This window comes from Myotis nattereri (genome assembly GCF_964212035.1).
Source record: "Myotis nattereri genome assembly, chromosome: 4".
Classification (NCBI taxonomy): domain Eukaryota; kingdom Metazoa; phylum Chordata; class Mammalia; order Chiroptera; family Vespertilionidae; genus Myotis; species Myotis nattereri.
The window spans coordinates 110894597-110917422 of record NC_138079.1 but is presented as its reverse complement, the minus strand read 5'-3'; the positions used below and the strand labels follow the sequence as shown (position 1 = coordinate 110917422).

At 40.4% G+C, this 22826-nt stretch overlaps 1 protein-coding gene across 1 annotated transcript in view; it reads left to right on the top strand.

Annotated features, from left to right (window-relative positions):
- LOC308518601 (phospholipid-transporting ATPase ABCA3-like) overlaps nucleotides 1–22826 on the top strand; it is a gene marked incomplete at both ends in the record, with an annotated part of 332625 nt that overhangs the window by 197718 nt on the left and 112081 nt on the right. Inside the window, 3 exons of the mRNA XM_081090312.1 lie at nucleotides 2347–2502; nucleotides 2852–3062; nucleotides 16167–16317. Coding sequence (XP_080946438.1) covers nucleotides 2347–2502; nucleotides 2852–3062; nucleotides 16167–16317 — 518 coding nt within the window. The remainder of the gene's footprint in view (nucleotides 1–2346; nucleotides 2503–2851; nucleotides 3063–16166; nucleotides 16318–22826) is intronic.

Here is a 22826-nt window from a genome sequence, read left to right as displayed (position 1 = left end):
TTAGATTCTTCCTGATTGAGTTTTGGAATGTTGTATTTTTCTAGGAATTTGTCCATTTCCTCCATGTTGTCTAGTTTGTTGGAGTAGAGCTGTCCATAGTATTTTTTAACAATCATTTGTATTTCTGTGGCTTCTGTTGTTATTTCGCCTCTATCGTTTCAGATTTTGTTTATTTGGGTCCTCTCTCTTTGCTTCTTGGTGAGTCTGGCTAGAGGTTTGTCAATCTTGTTTATCCTTTCAAAGAACCAGCTCTTGGTTTCATTGATTTTCTGTATTGTTTTTTTGGTCTCTATGTCATTTATTTCTGCTCTAATCTTTATTATCTCCTTCCTTCTGCTCACTCTGGGTTTTTCTTGTTGCTCTCTTTCTAATTCTTTGAGTTGTAGAGTTAGATGATTTACTACCATTTTTTCTTGTTTTTTGAGATAGGCCTGTAGAGCTATAAACTTCCCTCTCAGGACTGCTTTCATTGTGTCCCATAGGTTTTGGATTGTTGTGTTTTCATTGTCATTAGTTTCCAGGATGTTTTGAATTTCTTCTTTGATTTCATTGGTAACCCAATCAATATTTAATAGCATGCTATTCAGCTTCCAGGTGTTTGAGTATTTTGGGTTGTTTTTATTGTAGTTTATTTCTAATATTATACCATCGTGGTCTGCAAAGACGCTTTTTATGATTTCAATCTTCTTGAATTTGGGGAGACTTTGTTTGTGACCCAATATGTGGTCTATTTTTGAAAATGTCCCGTGAGCACTTGAGTAGAATGTATATTCCATGGCATTGGGGTGAAATGTTCTGAAGATGTCTATTAAGTCCATCTGATCTATGGAGTCATTTAGGATTGCTGTTTCTCTGCTGATTGTTTGTCTAGAGGGCTTATCCAGTGCTGTCAGTGGTGTATTAAAGTCTGCTACTATGATTGTATTGTTGTCGATCTCTCCTTTGAGATCTTCCAGGAGTTTTTTTATGTATTTGGGTGCTCCTGCATTGGGTGCTTATATGTTTACCAGGGTTATATCTTCCTGTTGTATTGATCCCTTTAGTATTGTGAAGTGGCCTTCCTTATCTCTTGTGATGGCCTTCACTTTGAGGTCTATTTTGTCCGATATAAGTATTGCTACCCCAGCTTTCTTTTCCTTTCCATTTGCCAAAAAGATATTTTTCCATCCTTTCACTTTCAGTCTGTGTGAGTCCCTTCTAATGAGGTGGGTTTCTTGTAGACAGCAGATGTATGGGTCATGTTTTTTTATCCATTCAGCCACTCGATGTCTTTTGCTTGGAGCATTTAGTCCATTTACGTTTAAAGTTATTATTGAAAGGTACTTGTTTGTAGCCATTTCTTTTTGTGTGTGGTTGTTGAGATGAGATTTTTGTGTGCCAATTGACTTTTGTTTTTATCCTGAATTTTTTCAATAATATATCCTGATACTACATCTTTTTTTATATCTTTGGGCTGTGCTTCCCATATTAGTTCAATCTTAATAGTGCTATTTTAGTCTCAGCCTGTGTTACCCATTGGTCACTACACATCTCGGTAGAGATTTACTCATTAGCATAATTTTTAAAATTTGGTATTCTAATTAGGATTATATCCATGTGTGCAAATGACAGGGTAAACACATGAGCTCACCAACAATTTCCCCAGAATGTTCCAGTTCCCAAAAATTTCTCTTTCAGTCCCCCAGCCAGAAATCACTGACTTTCATGATCATCCCACATCCATGTGGCAGGAAGACAGAGAGAGAGAGTGGTACAAAGCAGGCAGGTTTGGCCCTGTCCTTTTGGATCCAGGGCTTACTAAACTGAGGAGGTTCACCTCCCTCACCACTTGAGCTCATTGAGGGTTCCCATTATTTTCTGTTCTTGCCACCATCCCGCCCAGAAGACTTCCCATGGTCTGGGCCACAAGAGAACAGAGGGGAAATGGGATTGGGCCTTCTACACTCTCTCAGAACGTTAGGGGTTTTCCCTTTTCCACTCCTCAAACAAGAACTAGCGGGTTTCTCCTTAATCTCATTCTATTTACACTTCACTGCATTTCCAGGCTTTGGATTGCTTTGAGTTCAGGCTAGGGAATACACAAGGGGAAAATGGTAAACTCAACACCAGTTCAGTTGTATTTCAAGTTCTGGTTCTAGTATTCTTCCTGATCCAAGTGCTGATGTGTCTTACCGTTATAATACAAATAAAATACAATAATTAACAAATAATAATACAAGAATAACTGTGTGTTTCACATACTCACAACTGTAAACTTATTTTTGCTAACCCTTGTAGATGTGTTATGATCTAAGAACTCTCTGAGGATAAAGTTGGCATCATGTAAATTCTGGCTTCTCTTTCTAGTCAAAAAGAAAATGTCAAGAGATGTACCCTATGGAAGCTGACCATATGCTGTCTACTTTTAACTTGCTAGAAAAGAGTAATACAATGTCAAAGTCACTGACTTCAGGAATGAAGCGCAAACTCTCCGTCATGATAGCACTTATAGTAGACTCTGAGGTATTAGAGAAGAAATAGAGAAAAAGGAGGGAGTAGGGTGGGAAGGGCATGCACACATATATGTACTGAAAATGGGTTCCTGCCAGCTGATCCAGGAAACTCAGCTGACAAAAACCTGAGAGTTGAGATGAACCTTAAGGGGATGTGGCCAATGATAATTAAAGAGAATTTGCATTATTGGGTGAGCTGTTATAATATGGTTTGGGATTATTTTTTCTAGTTTTTACCATTATTATTAGTCTAGATTTTGTATCTTAGTTTAAATGTGTTCCCCTCAAGTAGTAAATTATCCCACAAGTACTTTGGCATCAATTATCAATGGTCATGGAGTTGTTCTTCTGGTCTCTAGGTGGTGATGCTTGATGAGCCCACAATTAGCATGGACCCCATCTCACAAAGAGCCACCTGGGACCTCCTTCAGCAGTATAAACAGGACCGCACCATCTTAATGACCACCCACCACATGGATGAAGCTGACATCCTGGGTGACCGCATTGCCATCATGGTGAAGGGAACTCTGCAGTGCTGTGGCTCTTCAGCCTTCCTGAAACAAATATATGGTCTCTCTCCCTTTGATCATTCTTAAGATATTAGTGTCTTAATCTTCTAACATGATTTTAATTATATTTTGTCTATTACCCAAAACTTCTTCAATGGCTTCTTCTGCTCTATTAATTAGGTCTCAGTTATCCTAATTAGTTTGTAAGACCCTTTGTAATCTGGAGAGTCCATATGCAGGTTGGGACAAAAGTAGGTTTACAGCTGTGAGTATGTGAAACACAGAGTTTATTCTTGTATTATTATTTATTAATTTTGTATTATTTTCCTACAAACAACTATAAATCTACTTTTAGGCTACCCTGTATGTACTTATTAATTGCTCTCCACCACATATGTTCAGCCTCAGGAAGTACTTTTATTAACCTACAAAAGACTGTGCTTATTTCTCCCATGTCGAACCTACTGACAGTTTTCTTTGTTCCTAGAATACAGTTGTGCCTCCAAACCAATTTATTTTATTGAGTAATTGGTTGATTGATGAGGAGAGGAAGTAGAGAAATACTGACCTTTGGCCCTAGTTCTTTATTTGCCAAGTCAGTCTCTAATCCACAAATATAGCAAATGACAGTTAAAATGTAGTGCAGACTGAAAAAAACAACATATAAGTGAAATAAAACAACCCTTAACTTTGATAGGAGGTAATATTGACACACCAAGCAGTGAATTGTTGAGGGCTAAAATTAATAGTAATTGGAATCCAAAATTGGAGGGTATAAATGTAAATAAAGATAATTGAGAATGAATTGTTTCATCATTAATTTACTTAGTATTTGAGTTTATTCAACTCACATTAATTATTTCCTCTATATCACAATGGTACTGTGATATCCACTTTATACATCATGTTTAATATTTAAAACAATAGCTCCATATTATGGAAGACAAATCTAGGACCCAGATATATCAAAAGTGTATCTTAGTCATATTTATATACCCATTTAATTCTTCAAAGTTTTTGATCACCTTACAGATTTGAGTTTTACATCTGAAATTAGATTTATTCCATCTGAATTGAATGCACCTGGATGACGAGCCACATAAACATCTAAGCTTTTTATTAAATTTATTGGCATAACATTGGTTAATAGCATTATACAGGTATCAAGTAAACAATTACATGGTACATTATTATATATGGCTTTGTGTTTTTGCCACCAAAACTCAAATCTCTTTTCATCACCATATATTTGATATCCTTCCCCCCAGTATTCTTTAATACCTCCTCATCTCCTTTCCTCTGGTAACCACTATGGTGTTGTCTGTGTCTATGAGTTTTTTGTTTGTTTATCCTGTTTGTTCATTTGTTGCTTTTAGTTGCATATTCCACATATGAGGGAAATCTTATGATTGTTGACTTTTTCTATATGACATATTTCTCTTTAGCATCATACTCTCAAGATCAATCAATGTTGTAAAAAATGTCAGTATTTCATCTTTTCTTATGGCTGAGTAGCCTTTCATTGTATACTAGGGGCCCGGTGCACGAAATTCGTGCACTGGGTGTGGGGGGGGGGGAGAGTGTCCCTCAGCCCAGCCTGCCCCCTCTCACATACTGGGAGCCCTCAGGCATTGACCCCCATCACCCTCCGATCGCCTGATCGGCCCCTTGCCCAGGCCTGACGCCTCCACCAGAGGTGTCAGGCTTGGACAGGGGACCCCCATCTCCCCCCGATCACTGGCTCTGGCCCCTGCCCAGGCCTGAGGCCTCTGGCCCAGGAATCATGCCTGGGCAGGGGACCCCCATCTCCCTCTGATCGCTTGCTCCACCCCCCGCCCAAGCCTGACGCCTCTGACCCAGGCTTCAGGCCTGGGAAAGGGGACAATCATATCCCCCCAATCCCCGGCTCCGCCCCCCACCCAGGCCTGATGCCTCAGCCAGAGGAGTTGACCCTCATCACCCTCCGATCACCAATCACTGGATCGGCCCCTTGACCAGGCCTGAGGCCTCCGGCAGAGGTGTCAGGCCTGGGCAGGGGACCCCCCAGCTCCCCGCGGTTGCAGGCTCCGCCCCTGCCCAGGCCTAACGCCTCTGGCCTAGGCGTCCGGCCCAGGCAGCGGGGACCTGCAGTGGCAGCGGGGGGTGCCACAATCGTGGGCTTCGCTTTAGGCCCAGGCAAGGGACCCCTAGCTCCTGGGACTGCCAGCTTCGACCGTGCCCAGCTCCCATCGCTGGCTCCACCCCTACATCCTGCTATCACTGGCCAGGGTGGCAAAGGCGCCTGATTCTCCGATCATGGCTGGGGGGCAGGGCAAAGGCGGCCCTGGGGCCGCCTTTGCCCTGCCCCCCAGCTCTTAGCTCCCCCCTGGGTTTCCGATCACTGTCAGTGGCAGGGGGCTTCTTCCTGCTTTCCCTTTCGCCTCCCTGCATTGTGCCTACATATGCAAATTAGCCACCATCTTGTTGGCAGTTAACTGCCAATCTTAGTTGGCAGTTAATTTGCATATAGCCCTGATTAGCCAATGAAAACGGTATCGCCGTATGCCAATTACCATTTTTCTCTTTTAATAGTGTAGATATGTACCACATCTTCTTTATCAAATCATCTATCAGAGGACACTTTGGTTGTCTCTATAGTTCAGCCACTGTGAATAATGTTGCAGGAACAAAAAGAGTGTGTATATATCTTTGCAAATTTTCAAATTTTCAGGTAGGTATCCTGAAGATGGATTGCTGAGTCATATAGTAAATCTATTCTTAATTTTTTTTAGAAACCTCTATACTGATTTCCACAGTTGCTGTACCAGTTTATATTCCTACCAGCAATGATTGAGGGTTTCTTTTCTCCACACCCTCTCCAACACTTCTTATTTATCACTAAAGGCCCGATGTATGAAATTCGTACAAGAGTAGGCCTTTCCTTCCCCTGGCTGCCAGCACTGGCTTCCCTCTGGCACCCGAGACCTGGGCTTCGTCAGGAAGGTTGTCTGGAAGGACGTTCAGTCTAATTGGCACATTATGCTTTTATTATTATAGATATTCCTTGTTGATAATAGCCATTCTGACTGGTTTGGTAGTATCTCATTGTAGTTTTGATTTGCGTTTCCCTAATAACTAGAGAAGTTGAGCATCTTTTCAGATACCTGTTGGCCATTTGTATGTCTTCTTGGGAGAACTGCCTGACAATTTTTTAATTGGATTGTTTGTTTTTTTGGTGTTGAGTTATATGAGTTCTTTATATGTATTAGTTATTAACCCCTTGTCAGAGCTCTTGTTTGCAAATGGCTTCTTCCATTTTGATGGTTGCCTTTGTTTTGTTGTCAGTTTCTTTTGCTGTGCAGAAGCTTTTTAGTCTGATATAGTCTCATTCACTTACTTTTACCTTTACTTCCATTGCCTTTGGGGTCAAATTCATAAAATCCTTCCTAAGATCAAGATCCATAAGTTTAGTATCTATGTTTTCTTCTATGTAATTTATTATTTCAGGTTTTATATTTAGGTTTTCGATCCATTTTGAGTTAATTTTTGTATGTGGAGACAAACAGAAGTCTAGTTTTAGTCTTTTCATATGGCTTTTCAGTTTTTCTAGCACCATTTATTAAAGAGGCTTTCTGTTCTCCATTGTATGTGTTTTGTTCCTTTATTAAAAATCACTTGCCCATATACTTTTCTTTTTTCTATTAATCCTCCTGAGGGTATTTTTTTTTCCATTGATTTTTAGAGAAAGTGGAAGGGAAGGAGTGGGGAGAGAGAGAAAGAGAAACATCTATGTGAGAGACATCAAATCGGTTTCCTCCTACACATGCCCCAACCCTGGGCTGGGATTGGGCCTGCAACCCATGTACATGCACTTGACCAGGAATCAAACCTGGATCCTTCTTTCCATGGAATGATGCTTTAACCACTGAGATAAAACATCCAGGGCTGCCCATGTACTCCTGGGTTTACTTCTGGTCTCTCTGTTTTATTTCACTGGTCTGTGAGTCTGTTTTCTGCCAATGCCATGCTGTTTTGATCATCATTACTTTGTAGTATAATTTGAAGTCAGTGAGTATGACACCTCTGGCTTCATTCTTTTTTCACAGGATTGCTTTGGCTATTTGGGGTCTTTTGTGGTTCCATACAAATATGATGATTTTTTTTGTTCTATTTCTTTTAAAAATGCCATTGGGATTTTCTAAAATTGATTTGAGAGAGAGAGAATTATTGCTCCACTTATTTATGCATTAATTGGTTGATTCTTGTATCAAACTTTGGCATATGGGGACAATTCTCTAATCAATTGAGCTACCCATCTAGGGCCCCATTGGGATTTTGATGGTGATTGCATTAAATCTGTATATTGCTTTGAGTAATTTGTACATTTTAACTATGTTGATTTTTTTCAATCCATGAAAATGGAATATCCCTCCATTTCTTTGTGTCTTTTTCTGTCGCTTTTAATAAGGCTTTGTGGTTTTCAGTGTATAGGTCCTTCATATCCATTATTACATTTATTTTTAGGTGTTTTTATTCTTTTTATTGCAATTGCAAAGTGAATTTAATTTTTCTAAAACTTCGTTGTTACTATATAGGAATGTAATAAATATTTTTGATTTTTTATTAAATTTAATCGGTTACATTGGTTAATAAAATTACATAGGTTTTAAGTGTATAGTTCTGGGCATTATCTGTATATGGCATATGTGCCCACAATCCAAAATCAAATCTCCTTCTATCACCATACACTCAAATGGATTTTTTGTGCATTTATTTTATATGCTACAACTTTACTGTATCTGTTTATTGTTTCTAATAGCATATTAGATGGAGTATTTAGGGATTTCTATAAAAAGAATTGTGTAATCTGCAAAATGTGACTGATGAAGTCAGCTAGTTCTTGTAGAGTTGGTTTTTTTTAAATATATTTTATTGATTTTTTACAGAGAGGAAGGGAGAGAGATAGAGAGTTAGAAACATCGATGAGAGAGAAACATCGATCAGCTGCCTCCTGCACATCTCCCACCGGGGATGTGCCCACAACCCAGGTACATGCCCTTGACCGGAATCAAACCTGGGACCCTTCAGTCCGCAAGCCGAGGCTCTATCCACTGAGCCAAACCGGTTTCGGCAGAGTTGGGTTTTTGTGTGGTTTTTTTTTTTACTCTCAAGTTTCTCTGTTCTTCCATATGAGTCATTTCTAGATTTCTATTTTCAATGTCACCAATTCTTTCCTCTACCTGGTCAGCTCCATTTTCTAAGCTTGCTAGTTCATTCTTTATCTCTTTTATTAACTTCTCCATCTTTAAACAGCTAAACTTTTGATAAATAATTTATTGTCATTCTAATATTACTTACTAATTTTATAAATTATTGATAAAATAGTATACAATAGTACTACTAGATATTTGGAGACATTCAGTTGCTTCTTACAGATGCTTAAGTTTAAATTGCCTAACCTCAGTTTTAAGAGGGCAAGATAATTGAGAAGCTTATTGTGTCATCATTGATGAGAAGTGAAAAACAATTTGTATGTCATTTTGTAAATTAACCAAAAATAGTTTGGGTTCCCATAGCTAGTAAATAATGGATGTTGCCCCACTCTCTGGACACCTGTTGCCTCATTTTTAAAACGGAATAGCAGTGTCTTCTCTACTATAAGCCAGGTAAATAAACCAAATTCTCAGCTAAGGTGATATATTCTTAAGACCTATTATTTATTTATTTTAAATCATTTCTTAAGTCTCCTCAAGAAAAGGAGAGAGGAAGGGAAGGAGAGAGTGATGGGGGTGCGGGAGAGAGAGACTTGTTAAAGGGGGAGAGTAAGGGAAGGAGAGAGTGACGGGGGTGCAGGGGAGAGAGAGAGAGAGAGAGAGAGAGAGAGAGAGAGAGAGAGAGAACTTGTTCCACTCATCCATGCACTGATTGGTTAATTCTTGTATGTGCACTGACCAGGGATCAAATCTGCAACCTTGGTGTATGGGGACAACGCTCTAAGCAACTAAGCTACCTGGATAGGGCCTTTTTAAAAATCTAAATAAGAAGTATAAATGTAAATGCAATGACCATTTAAAATGCATACACTTAAAAGCTATGATTTTTTCTTTTAATTCCAGAAAATAATTTCTCTATATATGTGAAGCACTAAAGTGCAGAAGTTTTCTGATTTCTTTAAGATTTCTAATAAAGAAATAATTTCTAAAATTAAAAACCTTCTTTCAACATTTCATACCTTCTTTCTCTGCTTTATCTTTTCTAACACAATATGTATTTTAACTTATTTATCTTTATTATTATTTGTTCCCTTTGACTAAAAAGAAGCTCTTATGAGGACAGGAATTTTTATCTACTTTTTAAACTACTGTATCCCCAGGGCCTAGTTAATGCCTGATACACAATGGACAACCCATGATTATCAATGAGTATTTATTAAGATTACAGTTTCAGTAGTTCTAAGTAGATGAAAACAGGGGCATTTCTTTACATAACTACTGTGTCTGTTTATATATTTAAACTTATATTATAATTTAAAATTTTATTTAAATTATAAGGGAAATTCCTAGCTATTCAATAACTTGGTTTCTGGAGCAACATTTGGAAATTTTAAGTTGAGCCTTCCTAGAGTCAAAATAAAATCTTTTGTGATATACCATGTCTCCTTCCTGTGGACCTAGGTAAACTGAACCATGGAAAGCCACAGTTGGTCTTACAAGATGAAAAAGTACAAAACTTCTTCATTTGGTCTTCTGATTTTTCTTTATTTTTATTTATTTATTTATTTATTTATTTATTTAGTTATTTAGTTATTTATTTATTAAATTGTTTTATTGTTTAGAGTATTACATATGTCTCCTTTTTTTCCCGCCTTTGACAATCCTCTGGCCTCCCCTACCCCCCAGTGTCTTATGTCCATTGGTTATGCTTATATGCATGCATACAAGTCCTTCGGTTGATCTCTTACCCTTCCCTACTGCCCACCAATCCTCCCCGGCCTTCCTGCTGTAGTTTGACAGTCTCTTCGAGGCAGCTCTGCCTCTATATCAATTTTTGTTCATAAGTTTATAATGGTCTTTATTATCCATAAATGAGTAAGATCATGTGGTATTTTTCCTTCATTGACTGGCTTATTTCACTTAGCATAATGCTTTCCAGTTCCATCCATGCTAGTGCAAATGGCAAGAATTCCTTCTTTTTTATAGCAGCATAGTATTATATCGTGTAGATGTACCACAGTTTTCTAATTCCATTCATCTACTGATGTACACATAGGCTGTTTCCAGATCTTAGCTATGGTGCATTGTGCTGCTATAAACATAGGGGTGCATATATCCTTTCTGATTGGTGTTTCTGTTTTCTTGGGATATATATTCCTAGAAGTGGGATCACTGGGTCAAATGGGAGTTCCATTTTCAATTTTTTGAGGAAACTCCATACTGTCCTTCATAGTGGCTGCACCAGTCTGCATTCCCACCAGCTGTGCATGAGTGTTCCTTTTTCTCCACATCCTCTCCAGCACTTGTCGTTTGTTGATGATAGCCATTCTGACAGATATGAGATGATACCTCATTGTTGATTTGATTTGCAACTCTCGGATGATTATTAACTTTGAGCATGTTTTCATATGTCTCTTGGCTTTCTGAATGTCCTCTTTTGAAAGGTGTCTATTTAGGTCCTTTGCCCATTTTTTGACTGGATTGTTTATCTTCCTTTTGTTAAGTTGTATGAGTTCCCTATAAATTTTGGACATTAGGCCCTTTTCAGATATGACATTGCAAATATGTTTTCCCACACAGTGGGTTTTCTCGTTGTTTTGTTGATGGTTTCTCTTGCTGTGCAGAAGCTTTTTATTTTGATGTAGTCCCATTTGTTCATTTTCTCTTTAGTTTCAAGTGCCCTAGGAGCTGTATCAGTGAAGAAATTGCTTCGGCATATGTCTGAGATTTTGTTGCCTTTGGATTCTTCTAGAATTTTTATGGTTTCCTGTCGTACATTTAAGTCCTTTATCCATTTTGAGTTTATTTTTGTGTGTGGTGTAAGTTGGTGGTCTAGTTTCATTTTCTTGCATATATCTGTCCAATTTTCCCAACACCATTTATTGAAGAGACTATCTTGGCTCCATTGTATGTTCTTGCCTCCTTTGTCAAATATTAATTGAGCATATTGGTTCGGGCCGATTTCTGGGCTCTCTATTCTATTCCATTTATCTATATGCCTGTTCTTGTGCCAGTACCAGGCAGTTTTGAGAACAGTGGCTTTGTAATACAACTTGATATCTGGTATTGAGATCCCACCTACTTTGTTCTTTTTCAGGATTGCTGCAGCTATTCGGGGTCTTTTTTTATTCCAGATGAATTTTTGGAGAGTTCGTTCTAGATCTCTGAAGTATGCCGTTGGTATTTTAATGGGAAGTGCGTTGCATTTATAGATTGCTTTGGGTAGTATGGACATTTTAATGATGTTGATTCTACCAATCCATGAACACGGTATGTTCTTCCATCTGTTTATGTCTTCCTCTATCTCTTTTTTCAACGTCCTGTAGTTTTCTGAGTAGAGGTCTTTTACCACTTTAGGTAAGTTTATTCCTAGGTAACTTAATTTCTTTGGTGCGATGGTAAACGGGGTTGTTTTTATAATCTCTCTTTCTGAAAGTTCACTATTGGTGTATAGAAATGCCTCGGATTTCTTGGGGTTAATTTTGTATCCTGCTACATTGCCAAATTCATGTATTAAGTCTAGTAGCTTTTTGATGGAGTCTCTAGGGTTTTGTATGTATAATATCATGTTGTCTGCAAATAAGGACAGTTTTACTTCCTCTTTTCCAATTTGGATGCCTTTTATTTCTTCTTCTTGTCTAATTGCAATGGCTAACACTTCCAGTACTATGTTGAACAGGTGTGGTGAGAGTGGGCATCCTTGTCTTGTTCCTGTTCTTAGGGGAAATGGTGTTAGTTTTTGTCCATTGAGTATGATGTTGGCTGTGGGCCTGTCATATATGGCTTTTATTATGTTGAGGTATGATCCTTCTACTCCCACCTTGCTGAGAGTTTTTATCAAAAATGGGTGTTGAATTTTGTCAAATGCTTTTTCTGCATCAATTGATATGACCATGTGGTGTTTTTTTTTTTCAATTTGTTTATATGATGTATCACGTTTATTGATTTGAGGATATTGTACCATCCTTGCATCCCTGGGATGAATCCTACTTGGTCATGCTGTATGATCTTTCTGATGTACTGCTGGATCCGATTTGCTAAGATTTTGTTGAGGATTTTGGCATCTATGTTCATGACGGATATTGGCCTGTAATTCTCTTTCATTGTGTTGTCTTTACCTGGTTTTGGTATTAGGGTGATGCTGGCTTCATAGAATGAGCTTGGAAGTGTTCCTTCCTTTTGAGTTTTTTGTAGTAGTCTGAGGAGGATAGGTTTTAGTTCTTCCTTGAATGTTTGGTAAAACTCCCCTGTGAAGCCGTCTGGTCCTGGGCTTTTGTTTGCTGGAAGCTTTTTGATGACTGCTTCAATTTCTTCCATACTTATTGGCCTGTTGAGATTTTTAGATTCTTCCTGATTGAGTTTTGGAATGTTGTATTTTTCTAGGAATTTGTCCATTTCCTCCATGTTGTCTAGTTTGTTGGAGTAGAGCTGTCCATAGTATTTTTTAACAATCATTTGTATTTCTGAGGGGTCTGTTGTTATTTCGCCTCTATCGTTTCAGATTTTGTTTATTTGGGTCCTCTCTCTTTGCTTCTTGGTGAGTCTGGCTAGAGGTTTGTCAATCTTGTTTATCCTTTCAAAGAACCAGCTCTTGGTTTCATTGATTTTCTGTATTGTTTTTTTGGTCTCTATGTCATTTATTTCTGCTCTAATCTTTATTATCTCCTTCCTTCTGCTCACTCTGGGTTTTTCTTGTTGCTCTCTTTCTAATTCTTTGAGTTGTAGAGTTAGATGATTTACTACCATTTTTTCTTGTTTTTTGAGATAGGCCTGTAGAGCTATAAACTTCCCTCTCAGGACTGCTTTCATTGTGTCCCATAGGTTTTGGATTGTTGTGTTTTCATTGTCATTAGTTTCCAGGATGTTTTGAATTTCTTCTTTGATTTCATTGGTAACCCAATCAATATTTAATAGCATGCTATTCAGCTTCCAGGTGTTTGAGTATTTTGGGTTGTTTTTATTGTAGTTTATTTCTAATATTATACCATCGTGGTCTGCAAAGACGCTTTTTATGATTTCAATCTTCTTGAATTTGGGGAGACTTTGTTTGTGACCCAATATGTGGTCTATTTTTGAAAATGTCCCTTGAGCACTTGAGAAGGATGTATATTCCGTGGCTTTGGGGTGAAATGTTCTGAAGATGTCTATTAAGTCCATCTGATCTAGTGAGTCATTTAGGATTGCTGTTTCTTTGCTGATTTTTGTCTAGAGGATTTATCCAGTGCTGTCACGGTGTATTAAAGTCCCCTACTATGATTTTATTGTTCTCGATCTCTCCATTGATATCTTCCAGGAGTTTTTTATGTATTTGGGTGCTCCTGCATTGGGTGCATATATGTTTACCAGGGTTATAGCCTCTTGTTGTATTGATCCCTTTAGTATTATGAAGTGGCCTTCCTTATCTCTTGTGATGGCCTTCACTTTGAGGTCTATTTTGTCCGATATAAGTATTGCTACCCCAGCTTTTTTTTCGTTTCCGTTTGCCTCAAAGATATTTTTCCATTCCTTCACTTTCAGTCTGTGAGAGTCCCTTCTTCTGAGGTGGGTCTCTTGTAGACAGCAAATGTATGGGTCATGTTTTTTTATCTATTCAGCCACTCGATGCCTTTTGATTGGAACACTTAGTCCATTTACATTTAAAGTTATTATTGAAAGGTACTTGTTTCTAGCCATTTCTATATTTTGTGCCTGTTTCTTTCTGAGCTTTTAATTTCTTCTTTTTACACCAGTCCCTTTAACATTTCTTCCATTGCTGGCTTCGGGTTGATAAACTCCCTTAAGCTTTTTTTTGTCTGTGAAGCTTCTTATTTCCCCTTCAATTTTGAATGATAGCCTTGCTGGATAGAGTATTCTTGGATTCAGTCCTTTGCTTTGCATCACTTTGTTAATTTCTGTCCATTCTTTTCTGGCCTGATATGTTTCTGTTGAGAAATCATTTGATAATCTAGTGGGAGATCCCTTGTATGTAACTTTCCATCTCTCTCTTGCAGCCTTTAAGATTCTCTCTTTGTCCTGAACATTTGCCATGGTAATTATGATGTGTATTGGTGTGGGTCTTTTTGGGTTCACCTTGTTTGGGACTCTCTGTGCTTGTGTGTCTTTTTCTTCCCCACCTCAGGGAAGTTTTCTGATATTATTTCTTAAAATAAGTTTTCTAACCCTTGTTCCTCTTTTTGTTGTTCCAGCACCCCTATTATTCGTATGCTGTTTTGTTTCATTTTGTTCCATAGCTCCCTTGGGCTCTCCTCCTGTGTTTTAATTTTTTTCTCCAATTGCATTTCAGTTTGGGTGTGTTTTGCTTCCCTGTCTTCTAATTCGCTAATTCGGTCCTCCGCTTCTCCTAGACTACTGTTGATACTTTCAATGGTGTTTTTTATTGTAGCTATATTACTCTTCATTTCTTCTTGGTTCTTACCTAAGTTATTGATTTTCTTCATCCTTTTCTTCTTGATTCTTGCATAAGTTGTTGTTTTTTTCCTCCATCCAGTTTATGCATTCCAGGACCCTTAATCTGAATTCTTTTTCTGTCATGCTGCATGCCTCTGTTTCAGTTAGCTGCTTTTCTGTTGCGTCCTCCTTTTCTTTCCTTTAAGGTTTCTTTGTCTAGCCATGTTTGATCTCACCAACATATCTAGATATTGAGTCATTCAGGGGCTGCTCCTTGGGAGGCAGTGGCTCCTCGGGCTGTGGTTGCTCTTTGGATGGTTGTGGTAGCAGCTGCTCCTCAGTTGGCAGCATCTCCTCTGGTGGGTGCTGTTCACAGCTGTGGTGGCTCCTCTAGCTGCTGGGAGGAGGCTTCACACACAGCTGCTGTTCCTCAGACAGAGGGTGTGGTGATCATGAGGCTGCTGTTCCTTGGATGGAGGCGGGCTACACACACAGCTGCTACTCCTTGTATTGGGTCTGACTACTCACGTGGCTGCTGATCCTTGGATAGGGGCTGGCTGCACGTTGCTGTTGTTCCTCTGATGTGGTGGGATGCTTGTGGGGATACTGCTCCTTGGACTTGGACAGGTTGATTGCAAGTCTTCTGCTCCTCAGACAGGGGTGGGCTGCTTGCGAGGCTGCTGCTCTTTGGACGGGAGTGAGCTGCACATGTGGCTGCTCCTCCTCAGATGGGGGTGGGCTGCTTGCACGGCTGCTGCTCTATGGACGGGAGTGAGCTGCACGTGTGGCTGCTCTTCCTCTGATGGGGATGTGCCACTCAACCAGCTGCTGCTCGTCGGGCAGGTGCAGGCTGTTGTGGCTCTGCTCCTCGGACTGGTGCCTGCTGCGCAGGGCTGCCACTCCTCAGACGTGGGCGGTCTGCTCGTGTGGCTCTGCTCCTTGGACCAGTGTGTGCTGCGCAGGGCTGCCGTTCCTCGGACCTGGGTGGTCTGCTCGTGTGGCTGCTGCTCCTCTGACCGGGGGAGGCTGCTGCTGCTCCTCGAATGGAGACGGGCCGCTTATAGACCTCCTGCTCCTCAGATTGGGCAGCTGCTCATGTGGCTGCTGCTGCTAGAATGAGAGCAAGATGTTTGTGCAACTGCTGCTCCTAGGATAGGGGCAGGCTGTGCAGGGCTGCTTCTCCTCAGACATAGGTAGACTGCTCATGCAGCTGCTGCTCCTCAGATGGGGAAACGGACCACTCACACAGCTGCTGCTCCTTGAACAGGGGCAGGCCACATGAGGCTTCTGCTCTGAGGCTTCTGCTCTTAGGCTCGAGGCAGGCTGCTCACGGGGCTGATGCTCCCTGGACAATTGTGTGCTGCTCACGTGTCTGCTGCTCACGTGGTTGAAAAAATAATGTGAAAAGAAGTAGGAAATAAAGGAACAAACAAAAATAGGAGAACAAAGCAAAAAGCAAAAAAAAAGCTAACAAATAATAATAAAAAAATAAAAATTAAAAATTTAAATGTCATTCCTTCGGCTGGCTTATGATCCCAGTTTTCTGGAATGTCTGTGATTTTCTTTTTCTAAATGATTTTTCTCAGGTGCTACATATCGCATAGTCATGGAGATTGACCCACAGTGTGATGTTGAAAAGCTCTCTGCAGTGATTCGGTCTCATATTCCACATGCCACTTTGGAAGAGTGTACTGGAGCTGAGTTATCATTTATCCTACCCAAAAAATATATACACAGGTATACATTTAGGGTGCTCGAGGTGGGTGGTCACCAAAACTTATTTTTAATTTTACAGGTTTAGCAAGTTTAGTAAATGGTATTTTGCTAACGAACAATTTAAGCTGCTATTTGCCAACTATAGTTGAGAAGTTCAGAGCTGAAGATTTCTCTCACTAACTAGGGGATTGCTTCATCAATTCAAGTTCATTCAAAGCTTATTTGATGTTTTTCTTTCTTTTTTACTTTATTTTTAATTACATTTAGTTAGGTGACCTTGTTTAATATGATCATATAGGTGTAGGTTCCTGTGTTACAAGATCTATATATTGCACTGTGTGCCCAAAAACCAAAGTTCTGGTTTTTCTTTTGGAGAGAGGTTCTCCACTTATTTTCTACTAGAGGCCCGGTGCACAAAAACTTGTGCACTCAGGGGGAGGGGTTCCTCAGTCTGGCCTGTGCCCTCTCACAGTCTGGGACCACTCAGGGGATGTCTACCTGCTGGTTTAGGCCCACTCCCCAGGTGATTGGGCCTAAGCTGGCAGTCAGACATCCTTCTGGCAGCCCGGCAGCCTTAGGGGGATGTCCACTTGCCAGAGGAGAGCAGGCCTAAGCTGCAGTTGGACATCCTTAACGCTGCTGAGGAGGCGGAAGAGGCTCCCACCACCACCACTGTACTGGCAGCCATCAGCTTGGCTTATGGCTGAGCAGAGCTCCCCCTGTGGGAGCACACTGACCACCAGGGGGAAGCTTCTGCATTGAGCGTCTGGCCCCTGGTGGTCAGTGTGTGTCATAGTGACCAATTATTCCCAGTCGTTCTGCTGTTAGGGTCAATTTGTATATTACCCTTTTATTATATAGGATAGAAGCCTGGTGCATGGGTGAGGGCGGCTGGTTTGCCCTGAAGGGTGTCCTGGATCAGGGTGGGGGTCCCACTGGGGTGCCTGGCCAGCCTGGGTGAGGGGCTGATGGCTGTTTTCAGACTGGTCATACCCCCTTCAGGGTGGAGGTCCCCACTGGGGTGCCTGTCCAGCCTGGGTGAGGGGCTGATGGCTGTTTGCAGGCTGGTCAAGCTTCCCCCCATTGGGGACCCTCACCCCAGGGAGGTTTGGCCAGCCTGGGTGAAGGGCTGATGACTGTTTTCAGGCTGGCCACACCCCCGTTAGGGTGGCGGGTCCCCACTGGGGTGCCTGGCCAGTCTGAGTGTGGGGCTGAGGGCCATTTTCAGGCTGGCCAAGCCCCCCCTCCCTGGCAACAGAAGCTCCCAGCCTCTCCTTTTTTTCTTTTTTTTATTCTGGGATTTATTTACCTTCTATAATTGAAACTTTGTAGCCTTGAGTGGAACTCAGAGCCAGCCAGGGCAGGTGGGAGGGAAGCTTGGCTTCCTCCATCACCAGGAGCACCCCAAGCCTCCTGCACGCTCCAGCTCCATGGCCACGGCCAGCTGAAAGCAGGTATCTAGGGTTTATTTACCTTCTATAATAGAAATTTTGTTGCTTTGAGTGGAGCTCAGAGCCAGCTGCAGCAGGCGGGAAGCTTGGCTTCCTCCATCATTGGGGCAATCAAGCCTCCTGCTTGCTCCAGCTCTGTGGCTGCCGGCCGCCATCTAAGTTGAGTTAATTTGCATATAGTTGTTCTGATTGGCTGGTGGGCATGGCTTAAGGTGTAGCGAAGGTATGGTCAATTTGCATGTTTGTCTTTTATTAGTGTAGATAGCTTCCTAGTGTTCACCAGAGTAATTCATTATAAGATGTTCATAGTAAACAAATTTTTTTAATATATTTTTTTTATTTTTTACAGAGAGGATGGGAGAGGGATAGAGAGTTAGAAACATCGATGAGAGAGAAATATCGATGAGCTGCCTCCTGCACACCCCCTACTGAGGATGTGCCTGCAACCAACGTACATACCCTTGACCAGAATCGAACCTGAGACCCTTGAGTCCGCAGGCTGATGCTCTATCCACTGAGCCAAGCCGGTTAGGGCTAGTAAACAAATTTTATGTATGGTAAGATCCAGGGAGACACTGAGATGAAATAAGAAAGTAGCTTCGATTGCAACTCTTGGAGTAAGAATAACAAGGACAGTTGTTGGGTAATTATAAATCTGGAGGTTCTCAGTAATGCTTTAAAAGAAATTATAGAAGAGGGGAGAAACTAAGATGGCGGCATAGATAAACACCGGGAAATAGTCGCCTCACACAACAATTGAAAAATATCCCAAAGGACGGAGCAAACATCGTCCAGAACAACAGGAAGGCTGGCTGAGTGTAATTTCTACAACTAGAAGAAAAGAAAAGCACGCTGAGAGCCAGAGGAGCTGCGGAGGCTGAGTGCGGAGGTACGGCGGCGGCTCGCGCGCGCACGCGCGGAAAGGGGGTGGCACCTGAGGACGCGGCTGTCTTTATGAATCACAAGCTCCTGACTGCTCTGAACTCCGGTTCCGGGAAGTCTCTGGGGACCCAGGACTCATACGGGGAGAGGCTGGTCTGTCAGGCGGCAGCAGGCGAACTTGAGGGCGGATTTCCCTCAGAGGTGCTTGCAGCCGTTACCGGGACACTGAGACGCACGACTCCGGGCACGGAGAATCAGCCATAGCTTCTTTCTCCGCCCTTTTGACTCCCTGAGACCCCGCCCCACCCAGGCTGTGGCAGAGGCTTTTGCATGTGAATGTACCTAACTACAGCCCAGCCAGGCAGACCTGGAACTTCCAAGAGAAGGCCCAAGGCCCCGCAGCGGCTTGCATTGCTTCACAGCTGAGCCTCTTCGTGGCTCCGGCTGTGTGGCCTCAGGCAGGGGCTGAATTAGCACCTCCTTAGATCCAGGAGCCACTGTACCCAGTGGTCAGAGGGGGACCATTCTCCCACTTCAGACACAGCTGCTTCCCACAGCCAATTGGCCTGGAGGTCAATTCCTCCCAGTGATCCTACAACAACCAAGGCACCAAGAGTGCACCAAGAGTGTCCACCCCAGGTAACTGGGGAGGCTGAGCCACTGGGCCCTACAGGACACCTGGCGCACAGGGCCACTCTATCAACACAGGGAAGCAGCCAAAATGCGGAGACAAAGAAACAGGTCACAATTGGCAGAAACGGAGGAGGGCAGACGACTGGATATAGAGTTCAAGGCCACGTTTATAAGGTTTGTCAAGAATTTTATGGAAACCGCCGATAAATTTAATGAATCCCTCAAGGAGTATAGTGAGACCATGGAGGACATGAAAAAGGACCAACTAGAAATTAAGCATACACTGACTGAAATAAAGAATAATTTACAGAGATCCAACAGCAGACAAGAGGATCCCAAGAATCAAGTCAAAGATTTGAAATGCAAAGAAACAAAAAATACCCAACCGGAAAAGAAAAAAGAAAAGAGATTCAAAAAATATGAAGATAGTGTAAGGAACCTCTGGGACAACTTCAAGCGTACCAACATCAGAATTATAGGGGTACCAGAAGGAGAGAGAGGGCAAGATATTGAAAACCTTTTTGAAGAAATAATGACAGAAAACTTCCCCCACCTGGTGAAAGAAATGGACTTACAAGTCCAGGAAGCGCAGAGAACCCCAAACAAAAGGAATCCAAAGAGGACCACACCAAGACACATCATAATTAAAATGCCAAGAGCAAAAGATAAAGAGAGAATCTTAAAAGCAGCAAGAGAAAGACAGTCAGTTACCTACAAGGGAGTACCCATCCGACTGTCAGCTGATTTCTCAACAGAAACCATGCAGGCCAGAAGAGAGTGGCAAGAAATATTCAAAGAGATGAATAGCAAGAACCTGCAACCAAGATTACTTTATCCAGCAAAGCTATCATTCAGACTGGAAGGTCAGATAAAGAGCTTCACAGATAAGAAAAAGCTAAAGGAGTTCATCACCACCAAACCAGCATTATATGAAATGCTGAAAGGTATTCTTTAAGAAGAGGAAGAAGAAAAAGGAACTCTTACCATTTGCCACAGCATGGATGGAACTGGAGAGCGGATAAATACCACAAGATCTCACTTATTTGTGGAATATAATGAACAACATAAACTGATGAACAAGGACTGATCCAGAGATGGAGAGGCTTTGATTGGACTGTCGGGCCTTGGAGGGAAGGTAGGGGAGGGTGAGGGCAAGGGGGAAAGATCAACCAAAGGACTTATATGCAAGCATATAGGCCTAACCAATGGACACGGACAACGGGGGGGTGAGGGGATGAGCGGGCGGGGGGGGGGGGCGGGGTAGAGGGTACACATATGTAATATCTTAATCAATAAAAAATATTTTAAAAAAAAAAGAAATTATAGAAGCTGCTTAAATGTATCCCATCTGTCCACCTTATATCATGTGTATACAAATGGCATTATCAGAAAGAATAATAAATACAGCATTTATATAAAGTACAAAATAGGAAATGTAAGGACTTAGAAACAGGTAATATTTTTATCCTGTACTCCCACTGAATACTTTGAACATGGAAGGAAGAAAGAGAAAGAATTTCTGAGAAATGAATAACTAGCCATACAGTTTATTGTCAACAGTTTAACTGTGGAGATTCTGGGCCATGGACAGTGGACCTAGTAAGCATAAAAGTAAATCATGAAGTTAGGGGAAAATATATGAACTCAGAATGAAATTAATTTTAAACCAAGTGTTGAAAGAGAAAAAAAACAACCTGAATAAAATGTCCATAGCCTGTTTATTCTCAGAATTATTCACTATAGTAAGAGAAGAATAAAATGGCAGAGTTCTTGGTTATTTTCACGACTTTGATAGCTTAATTAATTGTTTATTTGCTTTGCATGGGCACAACTCTAAATTTAGTTTTCCAACTGTGTATTTACATAAAAACGAGGGAGAGACTTAGAATCAATACTTATAACCTCAATGCCTGTATTCTAATCTATAAAATATGGCTAACAAAATGAACTTGAAATTTGTAAGTTGGTTCTTTGAGAAGACCAGTGAGGTTAGTAAAACTTCAGTCATACCAATCAGAAAGAGAAACAGGAAAGACACAAATTACCAACACATCTTAAGAAGAAATTAATTTGAAAATCTCTATTTATTAAAGACATTTAATTTGTACTTTAAGACATCCCCACAGAGAAAACTCCAGGACCAAATGACTTCACAGATAAATTCTACTAAACATTTAAGGAAGAAAAAGTAGCAATTCTATATAAACTTTTCTAGAAAATGAGAGAAAACGGAACATTTCCAAATTTGTTTTATAAGGCCAGTATTACCCTGGTACTAAACCCAGTCAAAAACATTACAAGAATATTATTATTATTCAATAATCCTTACCAGAATATATGGACCCTTAAATATAGGTGAATAGGGATTCTATTGAGAAGATTAAAAAAGGAAGATGGGAATGACCTTAAAATATGTGAAGAGCTATAATTGGAAGAGGGGTTAGATTGAACTGGGTTAAAAGTAGAAGTAAGAGTCATAGCTAGGTGAGGTTAGATGAAAATGGTGTTCAGCCTTAAATATGGATGAAATTTAGAAGTTGAAGAGTTTTGAGTCTACCATCTCTGAGGGTAATAACACATAGACTTGATAGTTCCTTACAAGGAATTGGAGGTGTGTTTAAGGAGTGGATGGGTCTCTGGAGACCTTTTCAACCTAAAACAGTGTTCACTTTTCCTGGTAAAACTAGTCATGGAATCTTGATGTAACTGCACTACAATTAGCAATACCTTCATACAATTTACATATTTGATTAAATCTCTCCAGTGCCCAGCTACTGCTTCACTAACTCTATTTTCTGTCAATTATGATTCATACCTCCTGTACTTTGCAAATTTTTTTCACTTGATGTAGGAATCACATGTGAGTAAATTAAATTTTATTAACACTTCTAAAAATAAATTTATAATTTTAGAAGAATAAAAGAATATATATCAAAGACAAAGTTACAGTATAGAGAAATTTGCTAAGAAAAAAAATATCTCTTTTTTCATTTGTTTCACAATAAGTATTACAGTGAAGAATAATCTAAAAATTTTTCCATGGCTAACTAGAAATTATTATGGAACAAAACAAAACTGAAAATTCATCTTTAAAAAAGCCTAAAACTTGAAAATGGGCAAAGGACTTAGAATAGACATTCCTCCAAAGAAGATGTACAGATTGCCAATAAGAACATGAGATGTTCAACATCACTACTCATTAGGTAAAAGCAAATTAAAAAATAAACAAACACAAAAATAGCAAAAGTTGGTAAGGATGTGGAGAAATTGGAACCCTGTGCATTATCACTGGGATATAAAACAGTGTATCTGCTGTGGAAAACAGTATAGAGATTCCTCAAAAAGTTAAACATAGAATTACTAAATGACCCAGCAATCCCCCTTCTAGGTATATACCCAAAGTAATTGAAAACAAACTCTAACAGATATTTGTACACCAATGCTCATAGCAGCATTATTCACAAAATCCAAAAGATGGAAACAACCCAAATGTCCATTGGATTAACGGGTAAGCAACATGTATATCCATACAATGAATATTATTCATTATTAAAAAGGAATAAT